This window comes from Rhopilema esculentum, chromosome 6 (genome assembly GCF_057945365.1).
Source record: "Rhopilema esculentum isolate cy_ngs chromosome 6, ASM5794536v1, whole genome shotgun sequence".
NCBI lineage: Eukaryota > Metazoa > Cnidaria > Scyphozoa > Rhizostomeae > Rhizostomatidae > Rhopilema > Rhopilema esculentum.
The window spans coordinates 1,953,640-1,974,072 of NC_142820.1; the positions used below are offsets into that span (position 1 = coordinate 1,953,640).

Genomic DNA, 20,433 nt, shown 5'->3' on the forward strand with positions numbered 1-20,433 from the left:
GCTTTTGCAAAGGACATTTCTATTGCATATGCAAAAATAACCGAGACAGTACCGTAGGAATTATCGAATTTTAGGAGGCCCTCTTTGTTTGAAAAATGGACTTTCTGTTATTTTTGGAGGGGCACGAGCCCCTCAGAACGATAGTAGTTACTGACGTGGGGGAGGTAAATCGTCAGACTCATATTTAATTGGCAGTTCTTGCGTGACAGCCCCCCCCCCCCCTTAATCACACAAAAAATATTTCAAGTCATTCAAGAAACAGAGAAGACAATTCAAAAGAAAACAAACACAAAGCTCTTTATATAATTTATTTCCTGTGAAAATTCACAGTTTTTTGAGGCGACATAATGTGAATTTTACAAGCATAGGTGTATTTCAATATTCTATTCACAGAGTTGTGAATAATAAAGCCACAAATTCAATTTCGATGACAGCATCTTAATCCTTCATTACAGAAATAGAGAGTTCTTGTTAGGGTGCCAAAACTTTCAACCACACCCAATTGTCGAAACACATTGCAAAGACTTCCTACCGATCGAATTATTTGGAAAAACGATTGATGGATGTGAAATGTGGAATTTCTCAAACTTTTGTATCATTCTAAAAGAAAGGAAGACCATATAAATTTATCTGCGGAAATAGCATTGGAAATTTGATTATAGTCTGAATTTGCAGAAAAACCAAGAGCGCAGAATATTAGAAAAGGACTATATTATGTGACTGTAACAAAGAGCCTCTACTCGGACGTCTTTTAATCGAACTGAGGTCAATATGCCCAAAGAACCTGTGAAAAGAGCCCCAGGGAAGTGCACAGTTGCGTAGTTAGAGGGGGTCAGAGGGGGCGAGGGGTAAACTGCTATTTTGTCGGAAAACTTCCGAATTGTCGGTAATAAAGCATGGTTGTCTATTTTTTAATCTAAGTATAACATTTTGGGAGGAAAGATTTTACAGCTGAATATAACGACTTTTTTCGTTGTTCTGGATCAGATTGGCAATATCTCTCAAAAAATGTCATTGTTGAGGAAACGAACAGAAAAATTTTATATTCGTAAGATTATGTATGAATAAACGATAAGACTTTAGCTCTTAATATGTTTGAATATAGGAACAAATAAAAATGCGTGTTAGTTATATTTTTGTCGGAAAATCTAAATTTCTCCCCCCTCCTATAAATTTTCCTATCAACGCCACTGGGAGTGCACGTGTCAAAACAGATTTAAAATTTTACAATAAATCTATAGGTAGTTGGTAAAAAAGTTAAGAAATGAAATTTGTTCAGATTATTTGATGCACCCAAAAAAATACATTGCTAAGACCCTTAAAAACTTTCCCACGTCACGAGCATTGAATGATAAAAATAACAATAATAATAAAAATAATAATAATAATAAAAATAATAATAATAATAAAAATAATAATAATAATAAAAATAATAATAATAATAAAAATAATAATAATAATAAAAATTATATTAATAATAAAAATAATAATAACAACAATAATAATAATAATAATAACGATTTGTTGTTTTACGCATGCGTTTTCATTTGACGAAACTGAGATGGCCAGCAGATGAACATTGTCAAACAAGTCAGAGACAAAAGAACATAATTTTCACTATTGTGGCATACTGTGATCATATTATAAGCAAATATTTTAAAAGGAATTCTTTACAAACATAGATGGGATCGTAGACAAAAGAGAGAATGCACTTTAGTTCTGCTTTGTAAGCCAAGTGCAGAAGGATAGCCTAAACCGATTATTTTGGTGTAGGCCCGTAAACTTGAATAGGGACTGTCGATTGTCGCTGTCTTTTAACCAAATTTAACATAGAATTCATTTATTAGGGAAACAAATTGGAGAAATAGGATCAAGCTGGAGTGCTGAAAGCAAAGGAATGCTTTACCATTGCAAATAACATCCAAGGTGGTTTCAAGGAATCATAGTTTTTAAAGTTGCGATTTGTTTCATGAATACTACAGGCACGCTGTCAATATATCGGATCGTGAAGATACATATTGTGCTTTTTGAGAAGGAGAGAAAAGGCCAACAGCTATAGCTCGAGTTCTTCTCGTGAGAAATATTCGCTTCGCTCGTTCAATTTGTATCTAGTCGGCAGTTTTGATGCGATAAATTGATATTGGATTGAACTAAAGTGTGCGGTGATTGATAACCTTGTCACAACAGCAATGCTTCGCTGATCTGAAAAACTTGCTATGAAAGACAAAACTCTTGATCGCTCTAGAACACGATCAAGAAGTCAGATGTGGCATATTTTTAATCCCAGTATGGCACACAGTTTTAAAACGGAAATTGCCTCTCAACAGACAACACATTGGTGTTGAATTGATTCTTGCCGGGCCGTGTCAATAAAGTTTGATAAATATTGAAAAAAATCAGTCAACAATACTGTATAAACATAAGGAAACCCGGGAAAACTGACAATGGATCTTGGCGAAATCCAAAGCGAAAACACAACTGAGGATTCAAAACAAGAGGGGCCTATCGAATCGCCCTTCAAGCTTATCAAAGTGAAAGGAAACAACGCACTGCCGCTGCTGGGAGTAAGTCCTGCAAATACGTTGCCATCGCCGACATCAAAAAGCCCTTCCAGCGACACTGCTTCTTCATCGCTTTCCCCTACATCCCCAACAGCCCAGGCACTAAGCTCGATATCTTTGAACCCATTTTCCCTTAGCAAGTTGAAGAAAACGACGACAACTGCTGTAAATGGCACAACTATGTCAAGAATTTCCCCGCTTTCGGGCATTGGGAAGGACCTCAACCCCGAGCAACATATTGCAGAATTGCAAGACGAAGTTGCAAGTTTAAAAAAAGAAATTGAATCCAAAGATGCCAAGCTGAGTTCAAGTATGAGGAGTATAAAAATGTTTTGGAGCCCTGAACTTAAAAAGGAGAGATCGGCTCATAAGGATGATGTTGAAAGGATGCTACTTTTGAAAAGTCAATTCGACAACTTGCAAGTCGAGCTTAAGGTAAGAACACAGTAAAATACATGACTAATGTTACATAGTCCCTATTCTGAAATCAAGGTATCTGAATTTGCCTTTTGTGACCTTTTTCTTGTATTATTTCTGGTGAAAATGAGTATAAAAATACTAAAGTCAATTGTTAAGAAGCTTTTTTAGTAATTCTTGGGTATTTTATTTTGATATAGAAAAGACAATTTTCTATGTGTCCTAGTATCTACAAATATTGTGAAAGCTGTAGGATATTTCTATTTGGATTTCCCTTTGCTTTCAGGTTTCATAAAAAATTTGATAAAAAAAGACTAAATTGGTCTAATTAAATTATTCATGAACCCACTTCAAGGTTTACAAATGTTAAAACTACCCTTTGTTGTTAGCTTGACCCTGCAAACAAAGAACCATTATAGTTGTGCTAGCTGTTGAATTAGATCCTTTTTCTTTCACCTTAATTAAAGTAAAATATTCTACTTGGTTTCTGCTGTTTTATAGAAAAATCATTTTATTAAAATGTTTCAAATAGTGGTTATAGATACAATTTCTTCTAAATTTTAATGTTAAAATCAATTGTGTAAAAAATCTTTCATACAAAGTTTTAAAGGTTTTTACAGCATAAATTGTATATATCATACATGCAATTTTTCATTAGTATTTGAATCCAATCAGATTTTTAATCTTTTTTACGTCAACCATAGAATTGTTTAGGCTGGATGCTAATTGATCAAGGTGAAAATCCCCTGTGATATGCTTCTAAAGAATTCAATTGATGTAGCAATGTTGTTTTATTTTTGTCTATTTATTGCTCTGTTGTTACCAGGCAATCCCTTTTGGGTCTTAAATACATCAGTTACCCGAGAGAGCTGATTAATATAAGTTCAAATGTCATTGCTGGAAATTGTATACCTTTGAATCTATTGTGTTTGTAATCAAAGCTAAATCAAACACAAATAGTGTTCCTTTCTTGTCATTCATTTTCTTTAAAGTGTTAATCACAAGAGCCTAGTTAAACTGTGTTTGCATGGTTGCTCAAATGCTAATGTGATAATATTTGTGTTCTCCTTTCTACACAAGGCATATATTGTCAAATACAATTGTTGTTTTTTTCCTTTTGATGGTTATCACAAGCCCAGTTGTTGAATATTTTATCCTATATTTATACAATATTTACAGTGTTTGAAAATTGTTAATCCATAGAATATTATAAGTGATTAATAAAACATTCAAGTCAGAAAATGCACAGAGTTTTTAAAGTATCTCAATGATTTATGAAGAAAGCAAATTTCCCACAACTTAATAAGGAGTTCTCTGATTTCAGAAATATAGAAATGGTGAAAACAATTGTGAACATGGACAGACATCAGGTCAGGAGATTCATGAAGAAAAATCTTCTGGTTTATTGAAAAATGAAATTGAGAGATTACAAACAGTGAATGAAAAATTAAAGATGGATCTTCTAAAATATGAAAAAGAATCAAAAGATTTGAAAAGTCAGGGAGTATCAAAAGATGAAGAACTTGCTTTGAGAATTAACACTATTGAAGATTTGAAAATGGAAATGGAAATATTAAAAGCTAAAGAACAGGACAATTTGTTGGCACAAAATAATGTGATGTTAGTAGAAGAAAAATTAGCAAAAGTGAACACCAAGCTGAAGGAAAAGGATGAGGATATAGAGCATTTGACAAAGGTAAATGATAAAACTATTTTAACATTTTGAATTTCATGTCTTGGTAATGTTATTGCAGAGGGTGTAACTAGACACTTCTCTCAAAGTATTTCTGGACATCAGCAGAGAAGAAAATTGTACTTCAAATGCATTTTATGATTACAGTAAAGAATTGTGATTCAGTGTTATTTTGTCTCTAAATTCAGTATCTTTTCAATTGAGAGCTTTTCAATATCAAGCTGGAATCTTTTTACCAATAGAGTTGACCTTGTTTAACTCTTTGCATCCAACCCAACAGCATTGTTTGCTTTTCAAGTACTGTTTGATCCTTATACATAAAAGCACTGAACTAGCTTTATAACTTGTATATCATGGCTGTTGCTATTGTATATATATCATATATATGTTTGTCTAGGAATATTTCATTCAAACTTGTATTTCCAAACTTGTCACTGAAAATTTTGAACAGAAACCAACAATAATTACAAATTTCTTCTTTAGAGGATAAAACTTCTAGAACAAGGAAAAGGAGATTTTGATGAAATTATCAAAAGGAAGGTTAGTTTTTTTAAATTTATTTGTTCGTTTTTATAAAGTTGTTGTGTGATTTATTAGAGGCCCTTGTTGTGGCAAATTTTGCCAATTTCCACTCAATTATTTTTTCCTTTGAAATATATCAACAGTTGTTTATTTTTTTCATATATATAACCAAATAGATTTGATTAGAAATTGTTTTGAAAGTAGGAAATTTGATGTTTTTTTATTAAGAGAAGTATTTAGAAGGTCATTAGGAAAATTTAATGTGAAGACCTTTTGGGAAAGTTCTTCAGCACCAGCACATGTTGGTATCTCTTTTTATCTCAAGTAACACCTTGCACTGTTTACTTTATATTGGGCAAATATTTAAACTATTTTTTATCACAGCTTCAGATATTGATGCGAGATCCTGTCACCTCATACTGAATAATGTTCTTGAATATTTTAGTCTTTGAATATTTGAGAACCAGTCTTGTTTGCATTCAAAAGATTGATCGTAAATAGTGGCTCATGCCTTATGGAAAATCTATAATGTGTACATGTGTATGATAAAGATTTTTTAAATGACAGGATTTTTTCTTGATTGTTAACTTGCTCACTTTCTAAACTGGATGTTTTTATCCATGAATTAAATTATTTTGACTCAATGATGACTTATCCATGAACTAAATGATGACTTATAAAAGTCTAATGTTGAAGCAACCAAACCATAATATTCTCAGATGTGAACTTAATCTTCTTTTCTCATCAGTGATTTTTTCCTACAGGAATCTTTGATCAAGGACTTGCAAGAAAGGGAAGAACAATTTAGAAAAGAGGTATGTATGTTTTGCTTTTACGATTCAAGTTTTTATTAAATTGGTTGAAATTCTAGCAGGGGGTTTGCAAGATTGCCTGGTGCCTTTTGTAAATCTTATTCAATATGTCAAAGTCCATGGAAGAAGATGTTCTATGAAGGCTTGATTAATTCTAATAAAAATATATTTATATAATTACATTTTAGTTGAATGTGTAGAATTATTGAACAAATATACTGATTGTGAAAACAATTGTTAATCTGCTGGCTATCTTTATATCTATATATACCTCATAATAATGCACCATCAATAATTCACAGATGGTTAGATTGCATTAAGTGCATGTCTGACACTATATCATCAGAATGCCCCCTTTTAACAGTGCTATCTGTAGTATTGATATTGTAAAAACAAAATTCTAAAGGCAGGCTTATCTAGCTATGTTGGTGACACTTCAGAAGCTAGGTAAAACTTAAATGCTTCCAGCCCTAGCAGTGTCTCAGAGTAGTACATGGTTGCAAGACCTTTTAAATCTTGAAGACATGTATTGAACTTTTGATGAATTGGAAATCTTTCTCTTTCTGAAGCTTATCTAGAAAGTAAGGGAATGGAATAGCAATGGAAGGGAAAGGAAAAACTCAATTTCACAAAGCAATAATATCTAATTTAGCTAATATTTCCACAGGTTGGCTTAGGCAGATGTAATGACATCTGTTATCATTCAATGCCTGAAATTATACCTTATAACAATCATTGAGGTAAAAAAGGTAAAGTTAAAGTAAAATTAGAAGGTTTCGTTTTCAACCAAAGAAAACAATGTGAAATATTTTTCATTAAGACCTAAGAAACACTTTTGGTTTGGGACATCATGATTTGTGGTAGGAAACAATCTTCAATACAGGGGCTGAAATATAGAGCTTTTGACTTGAAACGCATTATTTACTAGTTTTGATTCAAATTTCATTTAGAATAAAGCATTGAATGGCAGCTACCAAGAGATTGAGGCAAAGTGCAAGGAACTTGACAAGCAATTGAAGGAAAAGAAAGAAGAAAATAACTGTTACAAAGATCAGGTAATAGTCAGAATGCAGATGCATTTCTAGTTCAGTTTTGCTTAATCGTGTGAATGATGCTAACTGGCGAACCAGTTCTGGGTACATTAAGGTTACCCCCAGCCAACTGATCAATCAAATTATTAAAAGAATCACAGTGAATCATTATAATGTTGGCTTTTTTCCTCATTGAATATTCCTAACAATCTGTTAGCATTTGCTTATACATGGGTCATTCAGCCTTGTTCTATTTATACTGATCAAGCCAATGTGATGCTTTGAAACCGAATCCATTGCAAAATAAATGGCAGCTTAATAAATGGCAGCTTTTGTTCTGTAGCTACGCATCATGTTAATATGTCAAAACTAATTTGCAACACATAGAAGTTGTTAGTGTCGTTTGAATAAATCATAACCACCACCTCTGTTGCTGGTTTTAACTCGAGGCAGTTATCGGTTGAATTGCAAAGTTTGCAACGATGAATTCCTTGTTTGTTTAAAGGCCAGCTTCAATAGCTGCGAAAATGAATTCTTGTGAATTCACTCGGTAGAAGGTCAAGTGTGAAGCTGAACCTCTCCGTGTCTTCTCCTGAACAAAATCCAAAAAAACAATGAATTAAGTACTTTGCACGTTTGCTCGAGGCCAATCTTACGATAGCATTCGCTTTCACATGGCTAACCAAAGAATCTGCCCATTCATTGAAAACAAACCGTGGTTGAATTTCAGATAACTTACAATTTTTATAACCACAGAACTATCAAATGTGTTTTGTTGTTAGAAAACCGGCAGGTGACCTAGGCCATGAATTTATGCAAAGAGTTCCGCCTCTTATTCTTTGAGTTTAAGCGAAGCTTTGTGCCCGACACTGTCTATACTGCTTTTTTGCTGGAGAGATTGTGTCAAAATCGAATTTGAATTTGAATAATTTCCAAGAATGAAACAGGCGTCACGAAAAAGCGTAGGGCCAAAATATGGGAAGTCTGCCGATAAAGCGATTGTTGGTTTCTAAAAATGAGTTACGATTTTTTTTATGGACCCCTAAGGGTATGAATGAACCCTGGGTCTATTACGTCACTGTTAGTAACTCACTTGATTAGAAACGTATTTTTGGTCGCCAGTTGCCAAATGTTTAAGAAGGATCAGTCACATTGACGATCATTCTTGTCTGTTTTTGGACAAGATTCTCTAGCCACACATTTTATTTATGTTAACATTCAATTTCAAACCTAAAAAGAAGGCTGTTGTCAGATTTTATATCAAAAAGGTACTGTTTTAGTTTGCGACGTTTGAGCTCCAACTTTATCAGCTTTTGCTGACAATCTATACTGTAAAAACATGCCATCTTTCAGTTTGCCCCATAACAGGGCCCCTCGCCACCGGGGGAGGGAGCCGGGGTGGCCATTGCCGCCTCACCTTTTTTGCGAAGCAAGTAGTTTTAAAGCTATAGTAAAGGGGTAAGAAGCCATGGCACCTAATTTTTTGCCTTGCCCCCCCCTCCACTTTCAAATTCGTGGCGCGAGCCCTGCATAATTAAAGTTGAAAACGCAAGTTCCCATTGGGTAGCAAGAAATACCACCAAATCTCACTTACTTCTAAGTGCTTTTGTTGCGCTGGGTCTAAATGTTGATTTCTTAGCTTTTGTCCTCATCTGCTAGATAATTAATCCAGCATTTTATTTAATATTACCTTTTCTGGTTACGTCAGATTTCATTGGCTGGAGTTTGCTTTACCGATTCTTTGGCTGGAGTTTGCATTTACAAATCAAGTTATCAAGTTATCATAAGCCAGCTATGATTTTACGAGACACGAGACATTATCTAATCACGAGGCAATTTACAAAATGCGTAATTACGTACCTCCAATCAGTGGAATAAAATTATTTGTTGGAAACGTATGATTATTTTATTCAATCATTTCCAATTTGACCTACAGTGGATTTTCTTAAACCGGATATGTTTTCCCAATTTCTTATCATCGGTTTTTTGTTTTTTGTTTCGGCGATTTTATGATCTCCGTCGCGTTCCGTCATCGATCCTCTTTAATGGTATCCAATCAAAGGTCTTCATAGCTTCAATACCGGACAAAACTAAAAGCTACAATTCATTGTTGGATTCATTTGTAGCTCTATCATTTCTCCTTCAAAATCGTGCATTCGACATTGAATTGGGGGAAAGAGGTAATTTTATTTATGCCATTAATGTTGATGACCTCCATGCAGTACTGATCTTTGATGTGCAATGAATGTAATGTCTTTTGTCGATGATGCATTGCTAGCAATAGCCGATTTTGTCTTGGTTACTAACTAACAGTACAATCAGCCTATAATTTACCATTTGACGTTATCTCTCTATGCTCTCCGAATCTAACTAGAAAAAGAGCTTTGGGATTCATCTAATTCTGGAGTACAGTACTCACTCTTTTACAGTACTTTGCGACCCTCTACCCAACAAGACATGAAAGTTGTCTATGACCAATGAAACGCTGTATTCCAAGCTTCAAGCTGCCCTCCTCTGTGACTCCGCAGTTCCGGCCGTACCCTTTCTATACGATATAGGCCGTTTAAAGTATTATAAATGAAGTTGGCAAAGCACTGAAGCTACCCTAAAATGATGTACAGTCACTTTTTTCTAAATAGGTAGGCATCATGATGGTCTGTTAAATGTGGCGGGTGGGGGGGGGGGGGGGTAGGGGTTGTCAATGCGTTGAACCCAATCTGTTCTCTTCAGTAGCCTCATAAGCAATGTGCACTCACCACAATTCGTTAAACGCTCTAATTCCTGACGCACAAGTTGTTCAATCACTGATTATCTATGCTCAGTAGACATATACGTTTGAGAGTTATCCCGATGTTGTTGTTACTTTACGTTAAGTCACCGTTCATCCTCTTTTTGTTAATACATTTTGAATCCCCTTTGCATCAAGCTAGTGTTGAATCTCGCAAGTATTGCACAAGACCTTTAAACGATAGCTGGAATAACACTCGACAATATTCAAGGCCTTCGTGACCAACTTCTGGCAATGATTAGTAACAGAAAAAGTTTCCAAAATATCCAGATTGTGAGCAATGGATATCGTCATGTAAATAATAGATATTTTCATTTTCGTAATAGACATCAGAAATTTCGCTGCAGGAATTTGACTTTGGAGTGGCTGTTTCATTTTTATCTCTTTGTTATTTATGTAATGAGTGTTTAAGTGATTGATATTTCATGAGCATAGAGATCAGATTATTTGTAAGTGGGCTATCAAGATAACATATCAACATATTTTGGTTCTGTTTCTTTATCATAGATACTTTATCCTTTCATTAATAACTGCTTATAACCAGCATTTCTTATACCCTTTGCCAAAATTTTCCCACATATCTACACGCCATTGCCTCCCATTTTTACGTATGTTTCTCTGCCGTTCAATTTTGAATTAAGCTGGTTAAATTCTTACATAACTCACCTACGTAGTCTTATAAACGTTATTGTAACGGTTTGCCTGTTTTGGAGGAAGTAGTCTTACAAATTTGTAATAAGAATAATACCTAGTTAATCTCTGGCAACTAAGGTCGGGCACCTGGCGCCAATTTACATTCAATGTAAAGAGCCCAAACTCTGTATCATATCCTTGTTATTTGAAAACCTCATCTTTGTAGACAAAGAATCTTCAAGTTGATCTTGAAACGAGTATTGAAGAGTGCAAGTCGTTGCAGAAAACACTGGAGGATACGAGGACGAAAATTCTAGAGCTTTGTGAGGACTTGGAAAAAACGAAAGAACAGGTTGAGAATAAAGAAGACGAACTGTCGTTCTTAAAAGAAGAGGTTTGTGCTGTCCTCTATTAACACTTTTTCCGTTGAATCCGAAAACCCAAGTCTCATTTGCACTCAACATTATCAATTGCTGATGGCCAGTTTAAACGAAACAGCCGTACCTTTTCTGTAGGTTTTTTGCTGGCTATTCGCTGAAGCTGTCTCGTCCTATACACTTCGAAACTTAATCTTAACTCTGTTTGTGTATACCCCTGGGCTAAATCAGGGCAGTGGTCCGTGGTTTCCGAGAATTTGCATCGCTTCCTTTTCTGCTGGCGTGTTCTATTGCGCTTTGATTGAAAAAAACTGCTTGATTGGAGGATGACTGTGGATTTTCGTTATAAAAACAGCCTTGACAGTGGGCCTGGCACGGCAAGGAAATTTTGAAGGAAACTGTTTGGCAATTTTTTTTCTTTTCATTTTCAGGTCGAAAAAATGAAGGTCACTGTAGAGAAAAAGGAAGAAATTATTAAAGAACACGAGGAAAGTCTGGTTAATTTGAAAGTGATGAGGAGAAGGGAGTCAGTGGAAGTCCAAGATTTGCGAAGCGTTGCTGACGGTAAAAGCAAGGAATTAGAAAGTTTAACTAAGAAGGTAGATAGCCTCGCGATTTAGGTTTATTTTCAAGTCTTTTTACGGTTTACCTCTCTAAACCATTCTGAATGCTTATTCTCGTAGCGTGTTTAGCAATCGATGCCGTTTCACAAAAGGCTGTCACCTGTTAATTTTTGGCTACTTCTGAGATATCTAACGTATGTGTTTCAATCTAGAAAATCTGGCTAGTAGAATCTATTGTGGTAATACCAGTTTGTTAATTTTTTTACTTTCAATTATAGGTTATAATTAGAAAAGGAATAAGAAAAAATAGCAATTTTCTTTTTTCAAAGCACTGTAGGAATAATCGGTTTGGCATGTAAGGTATGTATGTTATAAACGAATAATTCTGTTTAATTTTATTCTGGGTTCTATTTTCCGTATTTTACAGTATGATGCACTTGAAGGATACCTATCCCATCGAGAGACTGCTTTGTCTCACGCACGTGACGAGTTAAATGATGTCAAATCCAAACATGCAAACTGCACGACAACGATCAAATTCATGGAAAATCAAATCGCTGATAAAGATCAGCTGATATCGAGGCTAGAAAAACAGCGCAACCGCTTGGAGAAGGAAAAGGAGGAGGAAACGTCGAATCTTAGCAACAACAAAGAGCAAAATGAGGCAAAAATGACGTCATTAGCAACACAGGTCGAGGAAAAAGAGGTACACTCTGTCGCAAAGTATATCTAGTGGCACCGGGTTTCGGATGGGGTGTGTGGTAACATTGTTAGAGCATGTAGATCTTTGCGCAAAGATCTCGACCATCGTACTCTTCCATAGTTTTCAAAGCCTATTGATAGAAAGCTTCAAGACCAGTGCATATTGGATAAGTTATGATATCCCCTCTGGTTTTCAATTTCTATTAATGTTGCACGATAAAAAGTGATATGGTATCAAAGAATGCTATCCATCTTTGTTTCTTCTCGGTATAATATGATCTCTATCATAATTATCACGAATCCTGAAGCCATAACACAAAGATCTTAGTTGCTCTTCTTTGCCGCTTGTGGAATCTTGAATATAATTTGAAGTGATTTATGGGCTCATGGACTCAAGCATTTACACTTTACCCAAGCATCTGTTATTACCCAAGAATAATTGCATTTGCTGGAGAAATTGCAACGTATGGTTTACGACAATCACCTGTGAAAATACTCCAAAACATTATTTTTCTTTCAGACGTTAATTAAAGAATTAGAAGAAAAGATTGAGAAGCTCCAAGACGATTTAGATAGGAGCCAATGTGAAATTGAAGAAGGAAAAGAGGCATTGGTAGGAAAAGAAGATAAAATTGACACTTTGACCAAAAACTTAGCTGCAGTAAGTTGAGATATTTTTTATAGACCTGATTTTGGTTTGCAAGTTACAACACCGATAATTCTACATAAAAGTTTGAACCCGATCACTACCCTGTCAGGTTACGTTTTATAAAGCTAAGAGCTGAGCGAACCTAAAATGCTTGTAACATGATTTACGCCCTTGTGTAAGATTAAAAACTATTAAATTTAATGTTGAATTTTAATGCTTAAAATCTTCTGAATTTATTATTTTTTTTATCTTTCATTAATTTTTTTCGAATAGGTGTTAATTTCTTCCTACAGAATGAAGCTTCAAAATGTTTGAAGTCAATTCATGTAGAAAAGTTTTTCCAACTGCTTGTGACCCAAGAAATTCGGCCATGATTTGATTTCTGTATTGCCTATGATGTCTTAATATCAATAAGATCGACGCGACCCTTAATTTTGTATTCGACATGCTTTCGACCCCCGGTACACCTGATAATTCAAGCTGCTAAAGATCATCCCTCACTTTTGAGGCGTCGTGAATCCAGTTCATAACTCTGAAATAAGACATCTCTGAAACATATCTCTATATATTTATATCATTAAATTTATCACGAAATAGCATAAAATAACAGATTTCGGAAATAATGAAAATTACTGTTTACCGGTCTGCATAAAGTGCTTGATACCGTATAGGCAGAGCTGTACACGCTAGCGTATCTCTAAATAGCATATAATAACTGGGGCAATGATTTTAGTGGCATGATTTTTCATCGATTAATGATCATCTTTTGATAATCTGCGTTTTTTACAGACGAATGACACGATCAAGAACCTTGAAAAGTCTTTGAACGAGAAAAAGAATAAAGAGGAGAACGATAAAAATTCGCTTAAAGTTGTAGACGATCCGCAAAAACGATTTTCCGGAAATTCACCTGTTAAGGACAGCAAAATGATAAAGCAGCTGTGGGATGAGATTGCAAAGAAAGACAGCAAATTACAGGATCTCGAAAAGTAAGTGTTAACTTTTCAAACTGATTGTATTTTGTCTGCTTGATTTAATAACGAAATTGTCAGTTTATGTTTTCCTCATGTTAATAACTTATATTCTGTATTTTACTCGTGCTTTTTTCGATTTCTAAAGCAATGTCTGTCATATTGTATCAATGGGCAATTTCTGTTGATCGCTAGCCTTATTATTCCATAACCATAATCCACCTCGGGAATTGCTTATTTTACCTCAACAGCTTGTCTTGCTCAGCTTGTACCGTATATTACTGAATTTTACAGCTGCACCCGAGAGAGTTGAAGAGATTCGATTGATGGCTCAATAAGTTCTAAAATTAAGGCACTTTGAGGTTATTTTGCGAACAGTTGCGTGATGATGGCATTAAGCGTGAAACACGGGGTTGAAACTTTGAAATGTTCTGTTCTATACATCAAAGCGAATTTTATGATGTTTTATAAAGTTGAAGTTAGTATGTGATTTAATAACTAGTATCTTGTTCTCTGATAATCAGTGATGGATTTACCTATATTCGTTGCAGGCAATTAAAAGATCGCGGAAAACAGCTTAGCTCGTTAAGGAAAACGCAGAATTTGGAAAAGCAGACACAATTTTTAACAGACAAGACAAAGAAAGACGGCGACAGCAGCGAGCAACTGGTCGAGTTCAAGGTTTGTTGGCATTGGGTATTCGCGTACTCTTAGTGTTTTTGGTGCTGATAACCGCATGTTGTTGCGAATAGTAATCATGATAATTATCAAAAGCCAAGACCAGTCATTGCAATTGTCATCACCCACTTGCCTGCCTTGCAAATTCCTTTACATTTTGCATTCCTTGCTTCCAACTATTCTCACTGCAGCTTTTGATCTCATTATTGTTATCTGTCTTTTTTTGAAGGAGGAACTCACAAAGAGAGATGAACGAATCGCTATGCTAGAGGATGCACTACGGGAAAGTGTGAGCATTGCAGCGGAAAGGGAGGAGCTACTTGCACAACATGTTGAATTCTCAGAAGAGGCAGCTCAGTCTATGAGAGAGCTGGAAACAGATACTGATAAACTGACTATGGAGAAGGGAATAACGAATATAAAGAACGCTTTTCTCATATTGTCGCTTGCTGAAAGAGATACTTTGCTGGCATCGTTAAAGGCAATGAAAAAACGAAATATGGAGGAGCTTATGAATATCAGGTGTGTTAAGGCCTAAGTCATTTATTCGTTCTTTTTTCTATTTGTGTCCATGTTCGGGCAAATTATAAAACCGGAGCTGATTTTATTTTCGACAGAGTTAGAATTTAAAAGATTGGTTGTTAAGTACAATACCACCTTCAATTTTTGTCCTGTGATTCTGATTCCATTTTTGGCAAAGCGGTTTTAATCCTGCCTCGGGCTTCAGTCATTCGAGACAACAAAATGTAAACGGGATGTATCAGTTGCAATATGACACTGCAATATGAAAGAATGCAATATGAAATTTTTTATTCAAGATGTAGTTTCACTCCATAAACATTATAATATTCACCAAAACATCTCTGATATTTGTATTTCAAGACCGTAATGTTTAAGGTCTCCTCAGTCATCCTCTGAGCTGACCCACTCTTCCACCCTCCACCTCAAAAGGAGGCTCCTATTTTGATCTCAGCTGTTTCTTTTTCAGGCAAACTGCACTACTGGCGGCAATTTCTGAGAAAGATTCTAATATTGCCCTCCTCGAGTTGCAGTCATCTTCAAAAAGTAGAAAACAAGAAATCAAACAGTGTAAACAAGAAAAAGATAAGTTAGTGAACGAATTAAAGGAACAGGTTAGCCTTGAATTCCCATTTATTTCTTTTCCAGCATCATATTAAAGCGTTCTTTATTGCTGTTTTTTCTACGCAAGCTGTTTAAAATTTCTCCGTTCTCACGTTGGTGCTCACTTATTTCTAATTTTTCGCACGATGTCTCAAACATTTCCTCTAGCGAATTGTCAAAATTTAATGTCACAAATCTCCAAATCGCACTTTGCATGTTGGTTTTCGTTATTGTTATACTTAAAATGTATTGTAAGTTAGTAACTCGCAATGTTACATTAACTTTTTATTCCTAGATCAGTATAGGTCATTGTAAAACTTATGTTCCTAGGACCATTTCTCCTCAGGACCATTTGTCGAAAAAACGATTAACCTTAGGCAGGATATATAACACTATATTTAGATACCATCATCTAGCAAGGAGTTTGTTTGTGCAAACAGGTGTTCCTTACATTCTTGTTAGGGTGTTAAGGATGGTACTTTGTGATATTTGTTATGCCAGTTAAGCATAATCTCCTTTTTCAAAACTATTCGTATATGAGATATTCGTCTGTATATAAAAATTTAAACTTATCACATTTATGATGCTCTTTTTCAGACTCAACAAAGAATTACAATCACAAACAACGAAGATAATAAAGATGGCTTCCTGTTCAAAGAACTGGAAGATTCTTCCAATGAAATGGTATTCTTTATCAGATTTTTGATAATTAAACCATCAGATTTTTTATTTTTTGGTTATTTTATTTGCACTGACTGAAAAGGTGGGACATTGATTTTCGTTCTTCTGGGAACGTGGCACCCCTAAATGATAAAATTATGCCCCCCTTTAGTCGCTCCTCTGGCTTGGTGCCCGGAAGGCCGATGTACCTTGAATAAGATTATCGTTCGGGCCTTTTTCATTAATTATCTAAGTTTATACACAATACTGCGCATGTGCTTACCTTCCGTTTTGTGACAGGAGGTTCCAATTGATATATTGATTACCATTGGTTTGACAGATATTTACAAATAAGGACCGAAATGAAGCCGTCCCTTTTCGGATGCTGCCCCCTTTGCCCTTCTCAGTCAAAGCATATGGTGTTTGACGGGAAAAATTATTCGCTAAGCACTCGTTGGAATCACTTAAATCTTCCGAAAATGTTAACCCGTCTGTTTATATTTTAGAATTCTATACAGCCAAAAAACTGTTTGCAATCAAGCCTTTGAATTTTTTGTGTCATTGAGATTCGTTTCTTTTCAGATTTTGCAAGCCATGCGAAGCTTAACAGACAGCTGCGACAAACTGGAATACTACATCGATGCGTTGATTTCGTTTGTAAAAGAGAAGAACCTAGAAATCCTAAAAGAAATGCCCACACTGCAAAAAAGGAGTCAGAAGTCATTAGATAAATTGAGAAATGCAAGCAAAAGTCAAGTGAGTTAAAAAATTTTCATACTTACTTTCGTTATTGCGTCAAAGTAAATCTGTGATAAGATTTTCTGCTGGTGAAAAGTTTTGGGTTGTGTAGATCTTTTTAATGTATATGTGATGCGTTTTAATAACAGCTAGAGACATGTGATTTTACCCTGGTTGGCCAGATTTTACATAATCCCTATTATATAGTGTTTGCATGTGATTTCCCGTCAATCTGTTTACATGACAAAACTTCACAATGAATTATTTCTCGTATTCTAGTATCTATATTTTCAATGAATTGATAAAATTCACTGTGAAAACCATTGAATGCTTAAACAGCTTATCTTTCTGTTTATGCTATTTTTCAATCCATAACTTCAAGTTTTCGCTACTGGAAACTCTTCAAGGATGTATTTTAAATTGTCAAATACCTATACTGCCCATGTTTGTGGTTTTGAAGTTTTTTAAAGCAAGGCACAGTGACTTACACTCTTAATGTTTTTCCAGCTTTTACGGGAACTTCAAAGATGTGAAGAAGACTGTTCACAATTAAAGAGTTTCGTCGACATCCTTTTAGAAAAGTTGGAAGGTTGATTGACGTCTTCTCGGCTTTCGCTGTCACTTTAGAATTAGTAATAAACGTGGCCTTGTTTTGATTTACTTTTGTTGTTGTTGTTGAAGCAACGAGACTCCTTTAAAACAAGTAACCCTTACAACGATTCTGAAACCGACCTGCAAGTTTGTAAACAGTCAAAGCTAAAATTTCAAAGTCTTTCAGTTATTCCATTTTAATTGAAATAATTGAACGCTCAGAGTTTCTTCTCAAGGGATATTCGGTTAGAAGGGTATGTGTAATAAGAACAACATAATATTTTCATTCATTGATAATTCAACGATAACTTTTGAGTGAGCCAGTGGGGTATTTTGTGGGAGGGAAATGTCAGAAATATTGGCGGTAGCTTTCTCCATTTTTTATTGAATAGTTACCATACTCTTCCTTCGTTGCACTGTTCCTAAAAATAGCAAAGAAGGTCCCTTTTTATAGTGCCCTTGTGTTGCAGGGCCCTGATAAATAATCTGAAAATTCTAGTCCCGAATTTCTGATACCTCTCTGTATGACATTGGGTTGGGCATGGGATCGAGGCGAGATATGATTGAGTGCCTTTGACCTAATCTATATTTGCGCGCTTAGAAAACGGGACTGTCTCATTCTTTTTTTTTAGAGTCAGTAGGCTGCTTGGTGGGCCCTATCATTGACTCCCTTTTATAACTGTATATCTTTGTCGTTAATTGTTTTTGAGGTCCATTGCATATTCTTGTTGTTTTCTTTATAATTAATTTAATGTGTTTTGCTACTTATCAAGCAATAAATTACGACTTTTCAATTGTTGGCTCATTCCCAATGGGTATTAACCCCCTAGTCTGTAATGAATATATATGCGCTTTCATTTTACCTTATGTAAGGTTTATCTGAGCCTTCCATCTTTTCAGGGGGGGTCTGGATTTGCCTTGTCGTAACTAAAAGAGGCAAAGTTTTGTAGTTTAGATTTAAATTCAACTGTCGTTTAAAAGATGCAGTAGAAAATTCGTTTTATTAGTCTTTTAAGTGGGTTTTTCATGTCTTGTCGTATTTGTGACTGACATTTTGCCACAGACTATTGTGTATCATTTTTAAAAGTAGGTTTACATTTCTTAAGAGTAGAATCCCTGCTTAACATGTAATACTATCTTCATAAATTTTGTGAGTTGTCCCTTGGACCATTTTGTATGTAATACATATACAAAGGTGGGTTTTTGTAACCATCGTTAAATCGTATATTGATTTGCCGTTGTTAAGAAAAGCTCTCATTTTATAACCTTTTATAACCTTAAGATTGCATGGAACTTTTTAGGTTGCAGCACTTATGAAGCATAAGACTTAAAACTGATAGAGTACCTTATATACCAGGCTGCTTTTTCTTAATAACGGGGATCAACTATACAAGCAACTGTTGGCATAGCGATTAATTTTTGGAGAAGAACTGATTACTTCATACTTAAACTTGTTGAATTAGAAAAAGGGTAAAGTTTAGCAAGTCGATGTAAACCAATTTGTTCTTAAAATAGGACAGAGTGCTCCTTGCTGTTAGATGCTTTGCCATGGTCAGATCTTTTGTTACAGTATTTAAGCTTTCCATCACGTGCTTTCCCCAAATTCGAAAGGCTCCATTTTCTGTATCTGACCATGACAATCAAAGGCAATAATTGTTCCGCATTTAAATTTTGGACGTTGTAAAATAATTATTTGAATCCAATAATTGAAGCTATGCCTGCAGTTGCAGCTGTTATCCATTTTTTAAGCTTTTTTCAAGAATATGATGAAAAAGGACTTTGATATTTCGATTTGCTAATGTTAAAATAGACAGCCAGAACGTTTTCGAGCAAGGCGTTTTAGTAGAAAAGATAAATTTTCCCTTTGTTAACTCAACCCTGAGCTAACCCGGCATTGCCATCCTTTGGAAGTCCAACGTCAGATCTGCAAAACCATTGTTCTCAATTTTCAGGGATTCTCTCTAAAAAAATGTCCTCAATCTTTAGAGATTCTCTCAAATCAATTTCTTAAGTTTCTGTTTGTTCATTCACGAACCTTTTTAAGGAACGTTTTTCTTATAATTACCAGATTCATGCATTTAAAACACCTTAAAAGTAAACTGTTTGAATGAGTTTCCTTCCTCGTTTACAAATTTAGGTTAGGCCCATAGATAAACTCATCAATTCTCGTGCGATTTTACAGAGAATTACTCTTGTGCAGGCCTGTTCAAAGTTTTCCAAGAGAATATGGATGGCCCTGACGGATTAGCCAAAAGCAACCAGCATTAGTTTATCCGAAATTTATCTATGTATTAAGATATTTTTATGTAAAAATATTTGAAGGTCAAATACATATGAAATCTTTTAGCTGGACAAACAATAATATCAATTTATACTTCGTTAGCAATTTATAGATTAATTCATATATTATATATACATTGTATTAAGTAAATTTATAACCGATGCATTATACAATTTTGAAACTTGGATATGCTATCTACCTTAATTTACCAATTGACTTTTCCGAGTATAGTAGTTTTAGTTGCAGCTAAGGTTTTCATGAAAACGATGTTAGGTAACTTTTTGGTTCTGTTTATACGACATATAAAACTTTGGTGAAATTTATATTTATATCTTATTGGCTACTTTCAATCGTTTTTCTGTTGTTGTTTTGATTCTTTCAAACTAGGGATTTGTTTTCATCCTTGACTCGTGAGACACGATCACAAAATGGGTTGTGAACGCGCAGCTCGCGGCACGGTTTGGCGTAGCAAGATTACGTTGGTTGACATAACTGGACGTAGCAAATTGCTTAGATCTTTCGGTTGTTACGTTTTGCTTCCCCTTTATAGCAATGCCGTTTTAAGAGGATTCGTAAGAAAAGTTTAGGGCTAATAAACAACCCAAAATTCAAATATTAACGGTAGTTAATCTTTTGTTATTTCT

The 20,433-nt window shown here is 34.9% G+C and overlaps 1 protein-coding gene across 1 annotated transcript; it reads left to right on the forward strand.

Annotated features, from left to right (window-relative positions):
• Window positions 1-1,540: 1,540 nt before the first annotated feature.
• On the forward strand, window positions 1,541-20,132 carry LOC135686520 (uncharacterized). Its single transcript, XM_065202768.2, has 16 exons — window positions 1,541-2,996; window positions 4,303-4,674; window positions 5,155-5,211; window positions 5,958-6,008; window positions 6,956-7,060; window positions 10,684-10,851; window positions 11,266-11,433; window positions 11,825-12,103; window positions 12,620-12,760; window positions 13,538-13,737; window positions 14,271-14,400; window positions 14,627-14,919; window positions 15,386-15,530; window positions 16,117-16,203; window positions 16,762-16,935; window positions 17,425-20,132. The coding sequence occupies exons 1-16, from the start codon at window positions 2,445-2,447 to the stop codon at window positions 17,509-17,511; spliced, it is 3,009 nt and encodes a 1,002-aa protein (XP_065058840.2). The 5' UTR covers window positions 1,541-2,444; the 3' UTR covers window positions 17,512-20,132.
• The last annotated feature ends 301 nt before the right edge of the window (window positions 20,133-20,433 follow it).

Coding starts and splice junctions, on each gene's coding strand:
- LOC135686520 (XM_065202768.2), top strand. CDS start 2,445: ATGGATCTTGGCGAAATCCAAAGCGAAAACACAACTGAGGATTCAAAA. Junction 12,104..12,619: donor CACAGGTCGAGGAAAAAGAG/GTACACTCTGTC, acceptor TTTTTCTTTCAG/ACGTTAATTAAAGAATTAGA. Junction 16,936..17,424: donor GAAATGCAAGCAAAAGTCAA/GTGAGTTAAAAA, acceptor ATGTTTTTCCAG/CTTTTACGGGAACTTCAAAG.